General features: G+C 40.1%; 1 protein-coding gene across 2 annotated transcripts in view; it reads left to right on the forward strand.

Annotated features, from left to right (window-relative positions):
* LOC308691346 (myosin heavy chain, fast skeletal muscle-like) overlaps positions 1–19,616 on the forward strand; it is a 74,404-nt gene that overhangs the window by 13,623 nt on the left and 41,165 nt on the right. For both annotated transcript variants that reach the window (XM_081366423.1, XM_081366424.1), the window contains 6 exons: positions 693–889; positions 976–1,159; positions 1,253–1,418; positions 1,502–1,626; positions 1,731–2,039; positions 2,160–2,363. In XM_081366423.1, the coding sequence (XP_081222549.1) occupies positions 693–889; positions 976–1,159; positions 1,253–1,418; positions 1,502–1,626; positions 1,731–2,039; positions 2,160–2,363 (1,185 nt within the window). The remainder of the gene's footprint in view (positions 1–692; positions 890–975; positions 1,160–1,252; positions 1,419–1,501; positions 1,627–1,730; positions 2,040–2,159; positions 2,364–19,616) is intronic.

Below are 19,616 nucleotides of genomic sequence, written 5' to 3' on the forward strand. Positions count from 1 at the left end.
CAGACACAGCTCTTGTCATCATGGAGAGCGCAGTTCACGGTTGCAAATCGTGCAACCATATCTCAGGAACTCAGAGTTCCTGAGATATGGACGACTTCCTGTTTGGCGACTACGCCGCTGATTTCGTTTGGCTGTGACGGGCAAACGCTTCCAAAAACGCTTCTAGTAACTTTTGTGAGGCTTGGTCCAAGGATCATGTACGTCCAGTTTCGTGAAGTTCGGACCAAATTTGTGACCTGTGAAACTTTAGTTTCGCTTTCTGTTCAATCCAATATTGCGGCCAAACGACATGGACTCGTGATGTCATCTTCGCGAGCAACTTACACCGGTACTGACCGGACGTTTTAAAGTTGGAACGGTGTCTCTGTCTCAAAGGGCGTAGGCGCTGGAGCTGGCCAAATTTTTTCTCCCGGGAATAATAATAATAAGAAGAAGAAGAAGAAGAAAACTTAAGAACAATAAGTGTGCTGCTTTCGGCAAGCACACTTAATAAGAAAACTTAAGAAGAACAATAAGTGTGCTGCTTTCAGCAAGCACACTTAATAATGCAAAAAACTTAATACAACACTATACAACAGAGCTAATGTAATACAATAAAGCTAATATCACATTTTGTATTGCTCATTTGTAAGTCACTTTGGATATAAGTGTCTGCTAAATGAATGTAAATATTATGTGACTTTGTCCTTTAGGCTAAGAACGCACTGGCTCATGCTGTGCAATCAGCCCGCCATGACTGCGACCTGCTCCGTGAGCAGTTTGAGGAAGAGCAGGAGGCAAAGGCTGAGCTGCAGCGGGGAATGTCTAAGGCCAACAGTGAGGTTGCTCAGTGGAGAACCAAATATGAAACTGATGCCATCCAGCGCACTGAGGAGCTTGAAGAGTCCAAGTATGAACATCAAAAGAAGTGATATGTGTTAATAATTTGTGCAATTGCATGCATCTTCTGACTAAATGTTACAAAAAATATAACAGAAAGAAGCTGGCTCAGCGTCTACAAGAGGCAGAGGAACAAGTTGAGGCAGTAAACTCTAAATGTGCATCTCTGGAGAAGACCAAACAGAGACTCCAGGGTGAGGTGGAGGACCTCATGATTGATGTGGAGAGAGCCAATGGTTTGGCTGCTAACCTTGACAAGAAGCAGAGAAACTTTGACAAGGTACAATCAATTTCTCTTTGAAAAGCATGGCCAGAATGGGCTTTGTTCAACATGTTACATATGAAACCTGACCCTGAAATATCTGGACCAAAGGTCCTGGCAGAATGGAAGCAGAAATATGAGGAAGGTCAGGCAGAGCTGGAAGGTGCCCAGAAAGAGGCTCGTTCACTCAGCACTGAACTGTTCAAGATGAAGAACTCCTATGAGGAGAGTCTGGATCAGCTGGAGACCCTCAAGAGAGAGAACAAGAATCTGCAGCGTAAGATTCAATGTCTTACGGTGTTAAATCTGTAGTGATTCACAATATATTTTTGTTGATAATATTTTCTTTATAACTTGTAGAGGAGATTTCAGATCTGACAGAGCAGTTAGGTGAGACTGGTAAGAGCATCCATGAACTGGAAAAGGCCAAGAAGACAGTGGAGACTGAGAAGTCAGAGATTCAGACCGCCCTGGAAGAGGCCGAAGTGAGTATCTGGAGATTAATATGTCATTCTTGCTCAAACCATTTTACTGTTGTGTTAAATATTATTTTAATTCTGAAATTACATGTTGTTTTTATATTTCATAGGGCACCCTGGAGCATGAGGAGTCCAAGATTCTTCGAGTCCAGCTTGAACTAAATCAGGTCAAAAGTGAGATTGACAGGAAGCTTGCAGAGAAGGATGAGGAGATGGAGCAGATCAAGAGGAACAGTCAGAGAGTCATTGAATCCATGCAGGGCACTCTGGACTCTGAAGTCAGGAGCAGGAATGATGCCCTGAGAATCAAGAAGAAGATGGAGGGAGACCTTAATGAGATGGAGATTCAGCTGAGTCACGCCAATCGCCAGGCTGCTGAGGCCCAGAAACAGCTCAGGAACGTTCAGGGACAACTCAAGGTATTTGACTTCTGTTCGACTTTGGGATGTAGTAATATGTTTGTATAATCTAACTTTTGTTAGGTTAAGGTCACCAGAAAGCACATTGAAAGCTTATTCTAAAGCTATTGTTATGTTCAGGATGCCCAACTGCACCTTGATGATGCCCAGAGAGGACAGGAAGACATGAAGGAGCAGGTGGCCATGGTGGAGCGCAGAAACACTCTGATGCAGTCTGAGATTGAGGAGCTGAGAGCTGCTCTGGAGCAGACAGAGAGAGGCCGCAAAGTGGCTGAACAAGAGCTGGTGGACACCAGTGAGCGTGTTGGGCTGCTGCACTCTCAGGTAAGGGCATTTTGTTTCTTATAATTAGGGATGCATTGATCGATCAGCTGCAGATCGGTATCGGCTGATAATCACATTCTATGACTCAATCGGTAGTCACTAAATTTGGCCGATTTGACTAACCGATCGCAATTTATTGACATGATGCCATAAAAAGGGTAAACAGTAATGTTGTAAACATGTAAACAGTATACAGATGAGGCTTTTGTGCCACGTTTTGTTTTGCAACTTTGCAAAACATCAGTAAAACATAGTAAATCCCACATCTTTATTGAGAACAGGCTGTCTCGATTCAAATGAGCCCACACAACATAACATGATGCGTAGCTCTTAACGCTGCACTCGGCAAGATTTTTTTGATCATATTCACTGAAACCAACACTATGCTCCGACAAAACAACATAAATCAGTCGGTTTTAGAAAAAAACCTGCGATCCTACCTCCACCTAGAGCCTGTTATTTGTTTTACAAAAATAAAAATAAATGCTCGGTGGTTGTGGGGGAGGGGCATGAGAGTTTTGCCTAAGTCCCCTCAATCTGCCAGACTTGCCGACTGCAGCTTTAATAAAATTCTTATGGAGATACATGACATGCTGCTTGGCTACAGCTATAGGACTTCCAGGATCTGATCGTGTCGCGATAATGACACAGTTTTTCCAATGTCATTTGAAAGTTAAAAAAATGGAAACTGGATCTTGGGTATGGTGGGTAGGGATGATGTGGAGCGCACTTTGATTTTTTTGATCGCTCAGATTGACAGGAGATTTACTGTGTGCCATAGAAACAGCGCTGGAAGATCATCACTCATCATTCGGGATCTTATTGCTTGTTACTTTTTCTATGTTATTGTAAATATTTTTATGCTTTGTGGCATTTACACATGTAAGTAGTTCTTATGTTCAGTAAAACACTCAGATCAGTTGTATGGAGAGGTTTTTAGACTTTTGATAAAAGGCTACCATGGGTCTAAATGCCATAACTTTTTATTGCTTTGAGATTACAACACAGAATTTGGATCAGATGCAGTTGACATGATTGTGAATAAGCTCAAACTTGATTTCATGACATGTCATGTATACTTTCTAATAATCATCATGTCAAGCATGAAAAAGTATGGGACTTAGAAAATGCCTTTCAGGATGTAAGGAGTCAACAGAGAGCTTACATTTTATGTAAAGCCTGAATGATCAGGATCGACTGCAAAAATCCTGATTGGAGAATCCCTACTTACAATGAAGGAAATTGAGAGCATCTTTCAAAATGGTTAAACTATTGCTTTTACAGGGTGTCTACAGATATAAACAAGTTAAATTTAAGACTTTTTAAGACCTTTTTAATGCCACTTTAAATAAAATTTAAGACCAAACCTGTGATGGAAATACACAATATATTACATGCGTATATGTAATATTTAAGCTAAGTAATTGAAATAATTTAATAATCATTACTTGTTTATTGAACTAAAATCAATGTAACATTTGCAATCGTGAGAATATTCAGCAAAATAGCTCCTGTCATGTTATGTTACTCAGGGTTTTTCCTGGCTCAAAATGAGGCGTAGGTGGTAAAATCCTAATAATGTATTTTAATAATAAGATAATTAAATGTGTATTTTTTTGTAGATCATCATATGGCCTAATGTGTTTCCCACATTATTTTTGTGGGTGGTGCTTGGTACTTGTAGGGGGGTCCGGGGGCATGCCCCCCGTAAGAAAATTTTGTACATTTTTAAAGATAAATTCATTAATCTGGTGCACTTTGAGTCATCCAAATCCACTAATAAAAATAGATAGTCCACCCGCAAACCACCCAAATTCTTTGATTTAGATATCTGCATCTGATCATCACATTACAATTATTTAAATGATCAGTGTTAGGCATGATAATATGGTAAAATATCACACTGAATTAGCCTGATTTAAAAGGAACATTTATTTAAAATAAAAGTTCTTCTTTTGGCAAAATTACATTTACTTAATAGCCTAAACAGAGGCTTTACTCCCTTCAAACTTAAATTGTCAATATTTCATTACATCACTGTTTGAAAGCACTATTTTTTGTAACTTTTATAAAAAGGCATTTTTCCCCTAATTTTATTAAATGTATGCTTCATCTTTCATTTCAAATTCTTAAATTTGATCAATATATTCAATTAAAATAATAAGACACTAGGCTGTTAATCAAATTAAACAATTTACATTGAAAAATTATAACTGTATTAAATTGGATTATTTTAAATATTTTTGAATATACAAATAAGGAATGTTGAAAAGAATGATACTTTATGAAACTAAACCGCCAGTAGGAGGCGGCAGGCGACCGTCTTAATGAGCGAGTCATTGAGTCATTCATTCAAACGATTCGTTCAAACGGCTGATTTATTCAGAATGAGGCAGTTTATGAATGGGTAATTGATTCTTTGACTCAACCGATTCGTTCAAAACGCTGAATCATTCAGTAATGCTGCTGCAACAAGTGTTGCTGTGAGATGCGCAATCTTTGTTTGGAACTATTTTCGCTGCTGAATCAGAACAAAAACAGTCATTGCGTCTAAAATGTAAGTGACTTAATTTTAACTATTTGTTTATTGAACTGTAATGAAATCAGTCTCGGTTTCAATCTTGATGGCATTCAGGAAAACAGCTCTCTGGTCGTGTGTAGCCTAGCTATTTATTGTTTCTTAACTATGTTATAAATAACTGCGCGAGCCTCAACAGCGCAACATTGTTACCGTATAGGCTACATTAGGTAGGCCTATATTATTATCAACTATAGGCTATCAATCGCCACTTACATTAAATGAAATAAAACAGAACCATCCTCATTTTTACCTCAGTATGTTTCTTTATGTTTGCCGTTATGCTCATTAAGTTGGTTTGAGAGAGCCAACTTACTGAAATCCTATTTAAACTTATTATTATTAAGTTGGCTTGAGAGAGCCAACATATTGAAATCCTATTTAAACTTATTATTATTATTAAGTTGGCTTGAGAGAGCCAACTTACTGAAATCCTATTTAAACTTATTAAGTTGGCTTGAGAGAGCCAACTTACTGAAATCCTATTTAAACTTATTATTAAGTTGGCTTGAGAGAGCCAACTTACTGAAATCCTATTTAAACTTATTATTAAGTTGGCTTGAGAGAGCCAACTTACTGAAATCCTATTTAAACTTATTATTATTATTAAGTTGGCTTGAGAGAGCCAACTTACTGATATTGTACTTAAACTTATTATTAAGTTGGCTTGAGAAAGCCAACTTACTGAAATCCTATTTAAACTTATTATTATTATTATTATTAAGTTGGCTTGAGAGAGCCAACATATTGAAATCCTATTTAAACTTATTATTATTATTATTATTAAGTTGGCTTGAGAGAGCCAACATATTGAAATCCTATTTAAACTTATTAAGTTGGCTTGAGAGAGCCAACTTACTGATATTGTACTTAAACTTATTAAGTTGGCTTGAGAGAGCCAACTTACTGAAATCCTATTTAAACTTATTAGTGGTGCTTTTTTGAAAGCATCACTATTGTTATTGCTCATACTTATTATTAGTGGTGCTTGCTGAAAGCAAGGCATCACTATTGTTATTGCTCATACTTATTATTATTCTTCTTCTTCTTCTTATTGTTCTGGACAAAAGTTTGGCGCGTAACTCGCCCCGCACCGTTTGTCACAGACCCATGAATGAGGTGTCAAATCGACCGGCTTATTGAGGAGAGGTGTGCTATGACTTTTACAAGCGATCGGGGGTGCGGTGTTCGCCCCAGGGGCGAAAAAGCGCCCCAAAAAGTTCCATTGACTTAACATTGCGACGAACTTTGAGCACTCATAGCTCTGAGCGAGGATTTTGCAGAAACGTGTGATTTGCCACATTTGAAGAGGCTGACAGGCTCTGTAAGAACATACCTCACAATGGGGTAAAAGTTGCACCCCTGGGGGGCAGGAGCGTCCCAAAGTTGTCCCATTGACTTACTATGGGGAAGGAATGTCCCGTGAAACACACATGCTTTTCCTACTATGGTAAATTGCATAGGGATTTTGTAATGAACGTAGCTCTGGATCACAGTGTCATAGAGACAAGGGGGAGGGCTCATCTTACTCAGATGACCAATCAGTCTCTCAGGATCATTGTGAAGCTATCAAGCCACGCCCTAGCAACCATTTAGAGCACCTTAGCAACAAGTCCCATAGACTTCCATTGAAAGAGATCAAAGGGATATCTCAGGACTGAATTGTCATAGAAACATGGGGGTGGTCTCATTTGACTCGGGGCAGCAAACAGCCAATCATGAATAACCTCAACACTTCCTAGCCCCTCCCTACCAACCATTGTCGAGCACCTTAGCAACCAAAATTCATAGAGAGATATCTTCTATTCTGAATGTCACAGAGGCATGGGAGTTGGTTTATATCATACATACTGACAAGCAGCCTTTGGAGTTTCATGACTGGCAGCTGCCAAGCCACTCCCTAGCAACCAAACAGAGTACCCTAGCAACCATTTTGCAAGACCTATATCTCTGCATCAGAACATCATAAAGAGATGGGGTTAACACAAGTTTGACTCAGGGCAGCAAACGGCCAATCATAAATCACCTCAACACTTCCTAGCCCCTCCCTAGCAACCATTGTCGAGCACCTTAGCAACAACAATCCAAAGAGGGATATCTTCTATTCTGAATGTCACAGAGGCATGGGAGTTGGTTTATATCATACATACTGACAAGCAGCCTTTGGAGTTTCATGATTGGCAGCTGCCAAGCCACTTCCTAGCAACCAAACAGAGTACCCTAGCAACCATTTTGCAAGACCTATATCTCTGCATCAGAACATCATAAAGAGATGGGGTTAACACAAGATTGACTCAGGGCAGCAAACGGCCAATCATAAATCACCTCAACACTTCCTAGCCCCTCCCTAGCAACCATTGTCGAGCACCTTAGCAACAACAATCCAAAGAGGGATATCTTCTATTCTGAATGTCACAGAGGCATGGGAGTTGGTTTATATCATACATACTGACAAGCAGCCTTTGGAGTTTCATGATTGGCAGCTCCCAAGCCACTCCCTAGCAACCAAACAGAGTACCCTAGCAACCATTTTGCAAGACCTATATCTCTGCATCAGAACATCATAAAGAGATGGGGTTAACACAAGTTTGACTCAGGGCAGCAAACGGCCAATCATAAATCACCTCAACACTTCCTAGCCCCTCCCTAGCAACCATTGTCGAGCACCTTAGCAGCAACAATCCAAAGAGGGATATCTTCCATTCTGAATGTCACAGAGGCATGGGAGTTGGTTTATATCATTCATAGTGACAAGAAGCCTTTGGAATTGCATCATTGGCAGGTGCCAAGTAACTCCATAGCAACCAAAAACAGTACCCTAGCAACCAAAATCCAAAGAGGCATATCTTACATTCTGAATGTCACAGAGGCATGGGAGTTGGATTATATAATTCATAATGACAAGAAGCCTTTGGAATTTCATCATTGACAGCTGACAAGCCACTCCCTAGCAACCAAACAGAGTACCCTAGCAACCAAAATCCAAAGAGGCATATCTTCCATTCTGAATGTCGCAGAGGCATGGGAGTTGGTTTATATCATTCATAGTGACAAGAAGCCTTTGGAGTTTCATGATTGGCAGCTGACAAGCCACTCGCTAGCAACCAAATAGAGTACCCTAGCAACCGTTTAGCAAAACGTATATCTCTGCATCAGAACATCGTATAGAGATGGGAGTTGGTTTATATCATTCATGCTAACAAGAAGCCTTTGTAGTTTCATCATTAGCAGCTGACAAGCATCTCCATAGCAACCAAACAGAGTACCCTAGCAACCATTTTACAAGACCTACATCTCTGCATCAGAATATTGTATAGAGATGGGGGTTGGCTCATTAGTTTCAGTTGTAAAACAGCCTGTAAATATCACCATGGTAACTGTGTATTCACACCCTAGCAACCATTTAGAGCCACCTAGCAACCATATTGCAACATATAGAAGCCATATTTCAGCTCCACAACATCGTACAGACATGGTTGTTGGCTCGAATGCAAACATGTACAACACCCTAGCAACCGAGTGGCGAGTTTTGCCACTGCAAGCACCACTTCACATTTTCTTCAGGAAATGTACATTCTAGTTCTTTTTATTATTATTCTTCCACACAAAAGTTTGGCGCGTAATGCGCCCCGCACCGTTTGTCACAGACCCCTGAGTGAGGTGTCAAATCGACCGGCTCATTGAGGAGAGGTGTGCTATGACTTTTCTAAGCGATCGGGTGTACGATGTTCGCACAGCGGACGAAAAAGCGGCCAAAAAAGTCCCATTGACTTAACATGGGGAGTTCTAAAAACATTTGAATCCCAACTGCCGTTTTCACACACACAGACTCCAAAGGGCCTGACAGCCCTGCGTCTCTCCCTCTCTCTCTCCCTCAGAGGATTTATATTATCAAGCAGCCAATAAGTAATGGCCTAAAATCTTCATAGCCACACCCTAGCAACCAGTTTCAGCACCCTAGCAACCACTAAGAGCTCCCTAGCAACCACCCTAAACCAAAAAAAAACATTTTTTTATTTTTTTTATATTTTTTAAAGCAATTTTACTCTCGTGGCCTTGCGATATCGCTCGATGCTTGTGCCTATTCGGCCATAGGCACGAGGCCGCAGGCCTCGTGCCGTACTGAAGGCACTCGTTATTAAAGATTTTAATAACTCTATAAAAACTCCATAGTAACCATATTTGACAACTACCAACCACCTAGTAACACCATAGCAACTAACAAAAACACCTTAGCAACCACCCTGAACACCCTAGCAACGTCTAGAAATGCTCTAGTAACCACAAAAAACTCTAGCAAGCACCCAGAACACCCTAGCAACTGCCTAGCAACCACCTAGAACACCTAGCAACTGCCTAGCAACCACCCAGAACACCTAGCAACCACCCAGAACACCCTAGCAACTGCCTAGCAATGCCCTAGTATCCACCCAGAATACCATAGCAACTGCCTAGCAACACCATAGCAACCACCCAGAACACCCTAGCAACGCCCTAGCAACCACCAAGAATACCCTAGCAACTGCCTAGCAACCACCAAGAATACCCTAGCAACTGCCTAGCAACCACCCAGAACACCTTAGCAACTGCCTAGCAACACCATAGCAACCACCCAGAACACCCTAGCAACCACCTGGCAACAGCATCTTGCTAAAAACATAATGGCAACATGCTAATCAAGCTAGCATCATGCTAGCAACATGCTAATCAAGCTAGCATCATGCTAGCAACATGCTAATCATGCTAGCATTATGCTACCAACATGCTAATAAGGCTAGCATCATGCTAACAACATGCTAATCAAGCTAGCATAATGTTAGCATCATGCTAATCAAGCTAGCATCATGCTAGCAACATGCTAATAATGCTAGCATTATGCTAGTAACATGCTAATCAAGCTAGCATAATGCGAATCAAGCTAGCATCATGCTAGCAACATGCTAATCATGCTAGCATTAGGCTACCAACATGCTAATAAAGCTAGCATCATGCTAACAACATGCTAATCAAGCTAGCATAATGCTAGCATCATGCTAACCAAGCTAGCATCATGCTAGCAACATGCTAATCATGCTAGCAACATGTTAATCATGTTAGCATCTAGCTAAAAACATGCTAGCAACATGCTAATCATGCTAGCATCTTGTTAAAAGCATGGTAGCAACATGCTAATCATGCTAGCATCATCCAACCAACATGCTAATCATGCTAACAACATGCTAATCCTGCTAGCATCATTCTAACAACATGTTAATCATAGTAAATCATGCTGGAATGTGTTAAATCGTAATAAATCATCTTAGAAACATGGTAAATCGTGGTAAATAATGCTAAAATGTTGTATATCATGGTATCACAACATGTCAATTGTGTTAGCATCTGCCCAGTGGCGAATTTTGCCACTGCAAGCACCACTTCACATTTTCTTCAGGAAATGTACATTCTAGTTATTATTATTATTCCGAGACTAAAATTTCTATATGAAACTCCTCCTAGAGCTTTAACTCCACATACTCCAAACTCGGCTCAGACACTCAAACTGATCTGACCAAGTGTGCTATATCTTTTCAGACTGATCGGACTTATGGTTTTCCTAAAAATGACGATCAAAACTCGGAAAAACTCCCATTGACTTGCATTGGGGAGTTCTAAAAAATTCAAATCCAGATTCAAACTGACCAACCGACGAAAATTCAAATCAAAATACCTTGAAGACTAAACCAAACTGCCGTTCTATATACTATATTAGCCATTGAGACTCATTTAAACTAATGAACTCTAAACTCATACACTTATTAACTAATTAACTTATAAACTCATGAATTCATAGACTTATGAACTCTTAAACTCATAAATTAATAAACTCTGAACTCTTAAACTCATTTAAACTTATAAACTCTAAACTCATTTAAAACTTATAAACTCTAAACTCAAAAACTCTAACACTTATAAACTCATCAATTTATACACTTATAAACTCTAAACTCATAAACTCTGAGTGTGTGTGTGTGTGTGTGTGTGTGTGTGTGTGAACACACACACACACACACACACACACACACACACTAAACTCATTTAAACTTAAACTCTAAACTCATTTAAACTTATAAACTCAAAACTCGTAAACTACTTTAAACTTCAAACCACTTTAAACTTCTTAAGTTTAAAGCTTCCAGCTCCCAAGCAACTCCATAGCAACCAAACTTGAGTACCCTAGCAACCGTTTTGCAAGACCTATATCTCTGTATCAGAACATCGTATAGAGATGAGGTTTGGCTCTTTTGACTCATGCTAGCAAACAGCACTTCCAACATGCTACACATGCTAGCAGTGAATAGCTACATGCTAATAGCAATTAGTTGAGTGCTAAATCATGCCAAGATCATGCTAAGAACTATAAAAACTCCATAGTAACCATCTGTGACAACTACTAATCACCTAGTAACACTATAGCAACCGCCCAGAACACCCTAGAAACCGCCTAGCAACACCCTAGCAACCACCCAGAATACCCTAGCAACAGCATAGCAACCACCAAAACACCCTAGCAACCACCTAGCAACATCATAGCAACCACCCAGAACACCCTAGCAACCGCCTAGCAACACCATAGCAACCACCCAGAACAACCTAGCAACCGCCTAGCAACACCCTAGCAACCACCTGGAATACCCTAGCAACCGCCTAGCAACACCCTAGCAACCACCCAGAATACCCTAGCAACCGCCTAGCAACATCATAGCAACCACCCAGAACACCCTAGCAACCGCCTAGCAACACCATAGCGACCACCAAAACACCCTAGCAACCGCCTAGCAACATCATAGCAACCACCCAGAACACCCTAGCAACCGTTTAGCAACACCATAGCAACCACCCAGAACACCCTAGCAACAGCATAGCAACCACCCAAAGCACCCTAGCAACCGCCTAGCAACCACCCAGAATACCCTAGCAACCGCCTAGCAACAGCATAGCAACCACCCAGAACTCCCTAGCAACCGCCTAGCAACCACCCAGAATACCCTAGCAACCGCCTAGCAACACCATAGCAACCACCCAGAACAACCTAGCAACCGCCTAGCAACCACCCAGAATACCCTAGCAACCGCCTAGCAACACCCTAGCAACCACCCAGAACACCCTAGCAACCGCCTAGCAACCACCCAGAATACCTTAGCAACCACCTAGCAACACCATAGCAACCACCCAGAACACCCTAATTAATTTAAACTAAATTAAACTTCAAACTACTTTAAACTTTAAACTAAATTAAACTTCAAACTACTTTAAACTTTAAACTAAATTAAACTTCAAACTACTTTAAACTTTAAACTAATTTAAACTTTAAACTACTTTAAACTTCAAACTATTTTAAACTTCAAACTACTTTAAACTTTAAACTAATTTAAACTTCAAACTTCTTCAAACTTTCTGGTCCGGCTTTCTCAAGCCAACTTAAAGTTTGTCTCGACGAACTTTTTAATCTAGTTATTATTATTATTCTTCTGTTAAAAACTGTTGACTCAAACTCGTCCTAGAGCTTTAACACTACATACTCCAAACTCGGCTCAGACACTCAAACTGATCTGAAGTTAGTTGCTATATCTTTTTAGACTGATCGGACTTACGGTTTTCCTAAAAATGCCGATCAAAACTCGGAAAAACTCCCATTGACTTACATTGGGGAGTTCTAAAAAATTCAAATTTACATTCAAACTCACCAACCGACGAAAATTCAAATCTAAACACCTTGAAGACTAAACCAAACTGCCGTTCTATATACTATATTAGCCAATGAGACTAATTTAAACTAATAAACTCTAAACTCATACACTTATAAACTAATTAACTTATAAACTCATGAATTCATAGACTTATTAACTCTTAAACTCATTTAAACTTATAAACTCTAAACTCATTAAAACTTATAAACTCTAAACTCATTTAAAACTTATAAACTCTAAACTCAAAAACTCTAACACTTATAAACTCATCAATTTATACACTTATAAACTCTAAACTCATAAGCTCTGAGTGTGTGTTGTGTGTGTGTGTGTGTAGGCCTGTCGCGATAGTCGATAATTCGATTAATCGCACGATAAAAAAAAATGAGCTCGATAATTTTTCCGGCCGCGATAATTCCATTTGCATGCTTGTTTGTTTTCCTCGTCTCTCTCTCTCTCTACCAAAGAGACTGGATGACCACTCTCGCTCGGTTCTTTAGCGTATAGGAGGAGTGAACCCTCTTTGTTGTCAGTTGCATGGTCTTTGTGTGGGGAGGCGGCGCCGCGGCGCTTGTCAGTCACATGGTCTTTGTATGGGAAAGCGCCGGCGGGACTGTTTGCGGCTACTGCCGGGAGAGAGAGAAGACGCTAGTTGTGAGTTGCGACAGCGAGCCCGATCACATGAAAATGCGTATCTATACCACGAATGTTATTTCCCGTGCCATTTATACGCCAAAAATAGTTTTTGCATGCATATGATACGCTCTTTATGGCGTGTAATACGCACGCACTCCTCACCCCTAATCCTAACCAAGTATTTTCAGAGCGTAGCATACACGCAATAAAGTGCGTCTCCGTCTTCCCGACAGTACACAATCACTTGACAAAGTAACAGGAGGACAAAGTAACAGGAGTAACAGTGCAAAATTGTGTGATATGGCTTGTTGAGGCTTTTTTTTATTTGTTTACAAAGGTCCTAACTGTCAGTTTTGCCTGTTATGGAATGTATCACTATTTAAGCCTAATGTCTAAAGCCTAATGTTTAATATTTTTTGAAGTGAAATTTTGTTTACATCCATTTTATTTATTAACAGACATTTATTTTGTTAACAGACACTAAAGCGGGTCGCACACCGGACGCGCGGCGCCACGTCTTTTAAATTCGAACACATTATTCTCTATGAGAGTACACACACCGGCGGCGCCTTTCGGCGTCTGTCCGCGGCGCCCAACAACGGCTCAGGACCGTGTTCAAAATCCTGAGCTGCGCGTCCGGTGTGCGACCCGCTTAAGAGTCCATTGCTTTCATTGTTTTTGGTTGTTTTGTTCATTTTTTTGGATATTTAAAATGTTTTCCGTTTTCAATGTTTAATATTCTTTAGAAATAAAAGTTTATAGATCGTTGAAAAGGTGTACCTGCATTATTATGCCATTATAATCATATTAAATGAAAATGGTCTCAGAACGACAATATTATCGTTTATCGCGATAATTTCTTGGACAATTTATCGTCCATCAAAATTTGTTATCGTGACAGGCCTATGTGTGTGAACACACACACACTAAACTCATTTAAACTTAAACTCTAAACTCATTTAAACTTAAACTCTAAACTCATTTAAACTTGTAAACTCAAAACTCGTAAACTACTTTAAACTTCAAACCACTTTAAACTTCTTAAGTTTAAAGCTTCAAGCTCCCAAGCAACTCCATAGCAACCAAACTTGAGTACCCTAGCAACCGTTTTGCAAGACCTATATCTCAGTATCAGAACATCGTATAGAGATGAGGTTTGGCTCTTTTGACTCATGCTAGCAAACAGCACTTCCAACATGCTACACATGCTAGCAGTGAATAGCTACATGCTAATATCATTTAGTTAAGTGCTAAATCATACCAAGATCATGCTAAGGACTCTATAAAAACTCCATAGTAACCATCTGTGACAACTACCAACCACCTAGCAACACCATAGCAACCGCCCAGAACACCCTAGCAACTGCCTAGCAACCGCCCAGAATACCTTAGCAACCGCCTAGCAACATCATAGCAACCACCCAGAACACCCTAGCAACCGCCTAGCAACCACCCAGAACACCCTAGCAACCACCTAGCAACCACCCAGAATACCCTAGCAACCGCCTAGAAACACCATAGCAACCCCCCAGAACACCCTAGCAACCGCCTAGCAACCACCCAGAATACCTTAGCAACAGCATAGCAACCACTCAGAACACCCTAGCAACTGCCTAGCAACCACCCAGAATACCTTAGCAACCGCCTAGCAACACCATAGCAACCACCCAGAACACCCTAGCAACCGCCTAGCAACCACCCAAAACACCCTAGCAACCACTTAGCAACCACCCAGAATACCCTAGCAACCGTCTAGCAACAGCATAGCAACCACCCAGAACACCCTAGCAACCGCCTAGCAACCACCCAGAATACCCTAGCAACCGCCTAGCAACACCCTAGCAACCACCCAGAACACCCTAGCAACCGCCTAGCAACACCATAGCAACCACTAAAACACCCTAGCAACCGCCTAGCAACCACCCAGAACACCCTAGCAACCACCCAAAATACCATAGCAACCGCCTAGCAACCACCCAGAACACCCTAGCAACCGCCTAGCAACCGCCTAAGAACCACCCAGAATACCCTAGCAACCGCCTAGCAACACCTTAGCAACCACCCAGAACACCCTAGCAACCGCCTAGCAACATCCTAGCAACCACCCAAAATACCTTAGCAACCGCCTATCAACACCATAGCAACCACCCAGAACACCCTAGCAACCGCCTAGCAACCACCCAAAATACCTTAGCAACCACCCAGAACACCCTAGCAACCGCCTAGCAACCACCCAAAATACCCTAGCAACCGCTTAGCAACACCCTAGCAACCACCCAGAACACCCTAGCAACCGCCTAGCAACACCCTAGCAACCACCCAAAATACCCTAGCAACCGCTTAGCAACACCCTAGCAACCACCCAGAACACCCTAGAAACCGCCTAGCAACCACCCAAAATACCTTAGCATCTGCCTAGCAACACCATAGCAACCACCCAGAACACCCTAGCAACCACCTAGCAACCACCCAAAATACCTTAGCAACCATCTAGCAACACAATAGCAACCACCCAGAACACCCTAGCAACCGCCTAGCAACCACCGAGAACACCTTAGCAACCCACTAGAAAACCCCCAACAACTTTTTAACTTTAAACTACCTAATTTAAACTTTAAACTACTTTAAACTTCAAACTAATTTAAACTTTAAACTAATTTAAACTTCAAACTAATTTAAACTTTAAGCTAATTTAAACTTCAAACTAATTTAAACTTTAAACTACTTTAAACTTCAAACTAATTTAAACTTTAAACTACTTTAAACTTTAAACTAATTTAAACTTTAAACTACTTTAAACTTCAAACTAATTTAAACTTTAAACTACTGTAAACTTTAAACTAATTTAAACTCCAAACTATTTTAAACTTCTTTAAACTTTCTGGTCCGGCTTTCTCAAGCCAACTTAAAGTTTGTCTCGACGAACTTTTTAATCTAGTTATTATTATTATTCTTCTTGACGGAAAAAAATCTGACTCAAACTCCTCCTAGAGCTTTAACTCTACATACTCCAAACTCGGCTCAGACACTCAAACTGATCTGACCAAGTGTGCTATATCTTTTCAGACTGATCGGACTTACGGTTTTCCTAAAAATGACGATCAAAACTCGGAAAAACTCATTCAAAAACTCCCATTGACTTACATTGGGGAGTTCTAAACTCACCAACCGACAAAAATTTAAATCTAAACACCTTGAAGACTAAACCAAACTGCCATTCTATATACTATATGAGCCATTGAGACTAATTTAAACTAATGCACTCTAAACTCATACACTTATAAACTAATTAACTTATAAACTCATGAATTCATAGACTTATGAACTCTTAAACTCATAAATTAATAAACTTTGAACTCTTAAACTCATTTAAACTTATAAACTCTAAACTCATTTAAAACTTATAAACTCTAAACTCAAAAACTCTTACACTTATAAACTCATCAATTTATACACTTATAAACTCTAAACTCATAAACTCTGAGTGTGTGTGTGTGTGTGTGTGTGTGAACACACACACTCACACACACACACACACACACACACACACACACACACACACACACACACTCTCTAAACTCATTTAAACTTGTAAACTCAAAACTCCTTACTTGTAAACTACTTTAAACTTCAAACCACTTTAAACTTCTTAAGTTTAAAACTTCCAGCTCCCAAGCAACTCCATAGCAACCAAACTTGAGTACCCTAGCAACCGTTTTGCAAGACCTATATCTCTGTATCAGAACATCGTATAGAGATGAGGTTTGGCTCTTTTGACTCATGCTAGCAAACAGCACTTCCAACATGCTACACATGCTAGCAGTGAATAGCTAAATGCTAATAGCGATTAGTTAAGTGCTAAATCATTCTAAGAACTCTATAAAAACTCCATAGTAACCATCTGTGACAACTACCTACCACCTAGTAACACCATAGCAACCACCCCGAATGCCCTAGCAACCGCCTAGCAACACCATAGCAACCACCCAAAACACCCTAGCAACAACCTATCAACCACCCAGAAAACCCTAGCAACCGCCTAGCAACCACCCAGAACACCCTAGCAACCACACAAAGTACCTTAGCAACCATCTAGCAACACCCTAGCAACCACCCAGAACACCCTAGCAACCGCCTAGCAACCACCCAAAACACCCTAGCAACACCCTAGCAACCACCCAGAATACCCTAGCAACCACCTAGCAACAGCATAGCAACCACCCAGAACACCCTAGCAACCGCCTAGCAACACCCTAGCAACCACCCAAAATACCTTAGCAACCACCTAGCAACACCATAGCAACCACCCAGAACACCCTAGCAACCACCCAAAATACCTTAGCAACCACCTAGCAACACCCTAGCAACCACCCAAAATACCCTAGCAACCGCTTAGCAACACCCTAGCAACCACCCAGAACACCCTAGCAACCGCCTAGCAACCAACCAGAATACCCTAGCAACCACCTAGCAACACCATAGCAACCACCCAGAACACCCTAGCAACCACCTAGCAACACCATAGCAACCACCCCGAACACCCTAGCAACCAGCCAAAATACCTTAGCAACCACCTAGCAACACCATAGCAACCACCCAAAATACCCTAGCAACCGCTTAGCAACACCCTAGCAACCAACCAGAATACCTTAGCTACCACCTAGCAACAGCATAGCAACCACCCAGAACACCCTAGCAACAGCCTAGCAACCACCCAAAATACCTTAGCAACCACCTAGCAACACCATAGCAACCACCCAGAACACCCTAGCAACCAGCCAAAATACCTTAGCAACCGCCTAGCAACACCATAGCAACCACCCAGAACACCCTAGCAACCGCCTAGCAACCACCCAGAACACCTTAGCAACCCACTAGAAAACCCCCAACAACTTTTTAACTTTAAACTACTTTAAACTTTAAACTAATTAAAACTTTAAGCTAATTTAAACTTCAAACTAATTTAAACTTTAAACTACTTTCAACTTTAAACTAATTTACTTCAAACTAATTTAAACTTTAGACTAATTTAAACTTTAAACTAAATTAAACTTCAAACTACTTTAATCTTCAAACTACTTTAAACTTCAAACTTTCCAGTACAAACTTTCTCAAGCCAACTTAAAGTTTGTCTCGACGAACTTTTTAATCTAGTTAAGTTGGCTTGAGAGAGCCAACATATTGAAATCCTATTTAAACTTATTATTATTATTATTATTAAGTTGGCTTGAGAGAGCCAACATATTGAAATCCTATTTAAACTTATTATTAAGTTGGCTTGAGAGAGCCAACATATTGAAATCCTATTTAAACTTATTATTATTATTATTATTATTATTATTAAGTTGGCTTGAGAGAGCCAACATATTGAAATCCTATTTAAACTTATTATTATTATTATTATTAAGTTGGCTTGAGAGAGCCAACTTACTGAAATCCTATTTAAACTTATTATTATTATTATTCTTCTGACCCTAAAAATTTACAACTCAAACTCCTCCTAGAGCTTTAACTCCACATACTCCAAACTCGGCACAGACACTCAAACTGATCTGACTCGCGTTGCTATATCTTTTCAGACTGATCGGACTTACGGTTTTCCTAAAAATGACGATCAAAACTCGAAAAAACTCATTCAAAAACTCCCATTGACTTACATTGGGGAGTTCTAAAAAATTCAAACTGACAAAATTTAAATCTAAACACCTTGAAGACTAAACCAAACTGCCATTCTATATACTATATGAGCCATTGAGACTCATTTAAACTAATAAACTCTAAACTCATACACTTATAAACTAATTAACTTATAAACTCATGAATTCATAGACTTATGAACTCTTAAACTCATAAATTAATAAACTCTGAACTCTTAAACTCATTAAAACTTATAAACTCTAAACTCATTTAAAACGTATAAACTCTAAACTCAAAAACTCTTACACTTATAAACTCATCAATTTATACACTTATAAACTCTAAACTCATAAACTCTGAGTGTGTGTGTGTGTGTGTGTGTGTGTGTGTGTTCACACACACACACACACACACACACACACACTAAACTCATTTAAACTTATAAACTCAAAACTCAAATTCTCGTAAACTACTTTAAACTTCAAACCACTTCTTAAGTTTAAAGCTTCCAGCTCCCAAGCAACTCCATAGCAACCAAACTTGAGTACCCTAGCAACCGTTTTGCAAGACCTATATCTCTGTATCAGAACATCGTATAGAGATGAGGTTTGGCTCTTTTGACTCATGCTAGCAAACAGCACTTCCAACATGCTACACATGCTAGCACTGAATAGC

Source organism: Scardinius erythrophthalmus, assembly GCF_964197995.2.
Source record: "Scardinius erythrophthalmus genome assembly, chromosome: 5".
Lineage (NCBI taxonomy): Eukaryota > Metazoa > Chordata > Actinopteri > Cypriniformes > Leuciscidae > Scardinius > Scardinius erythrophthalmus.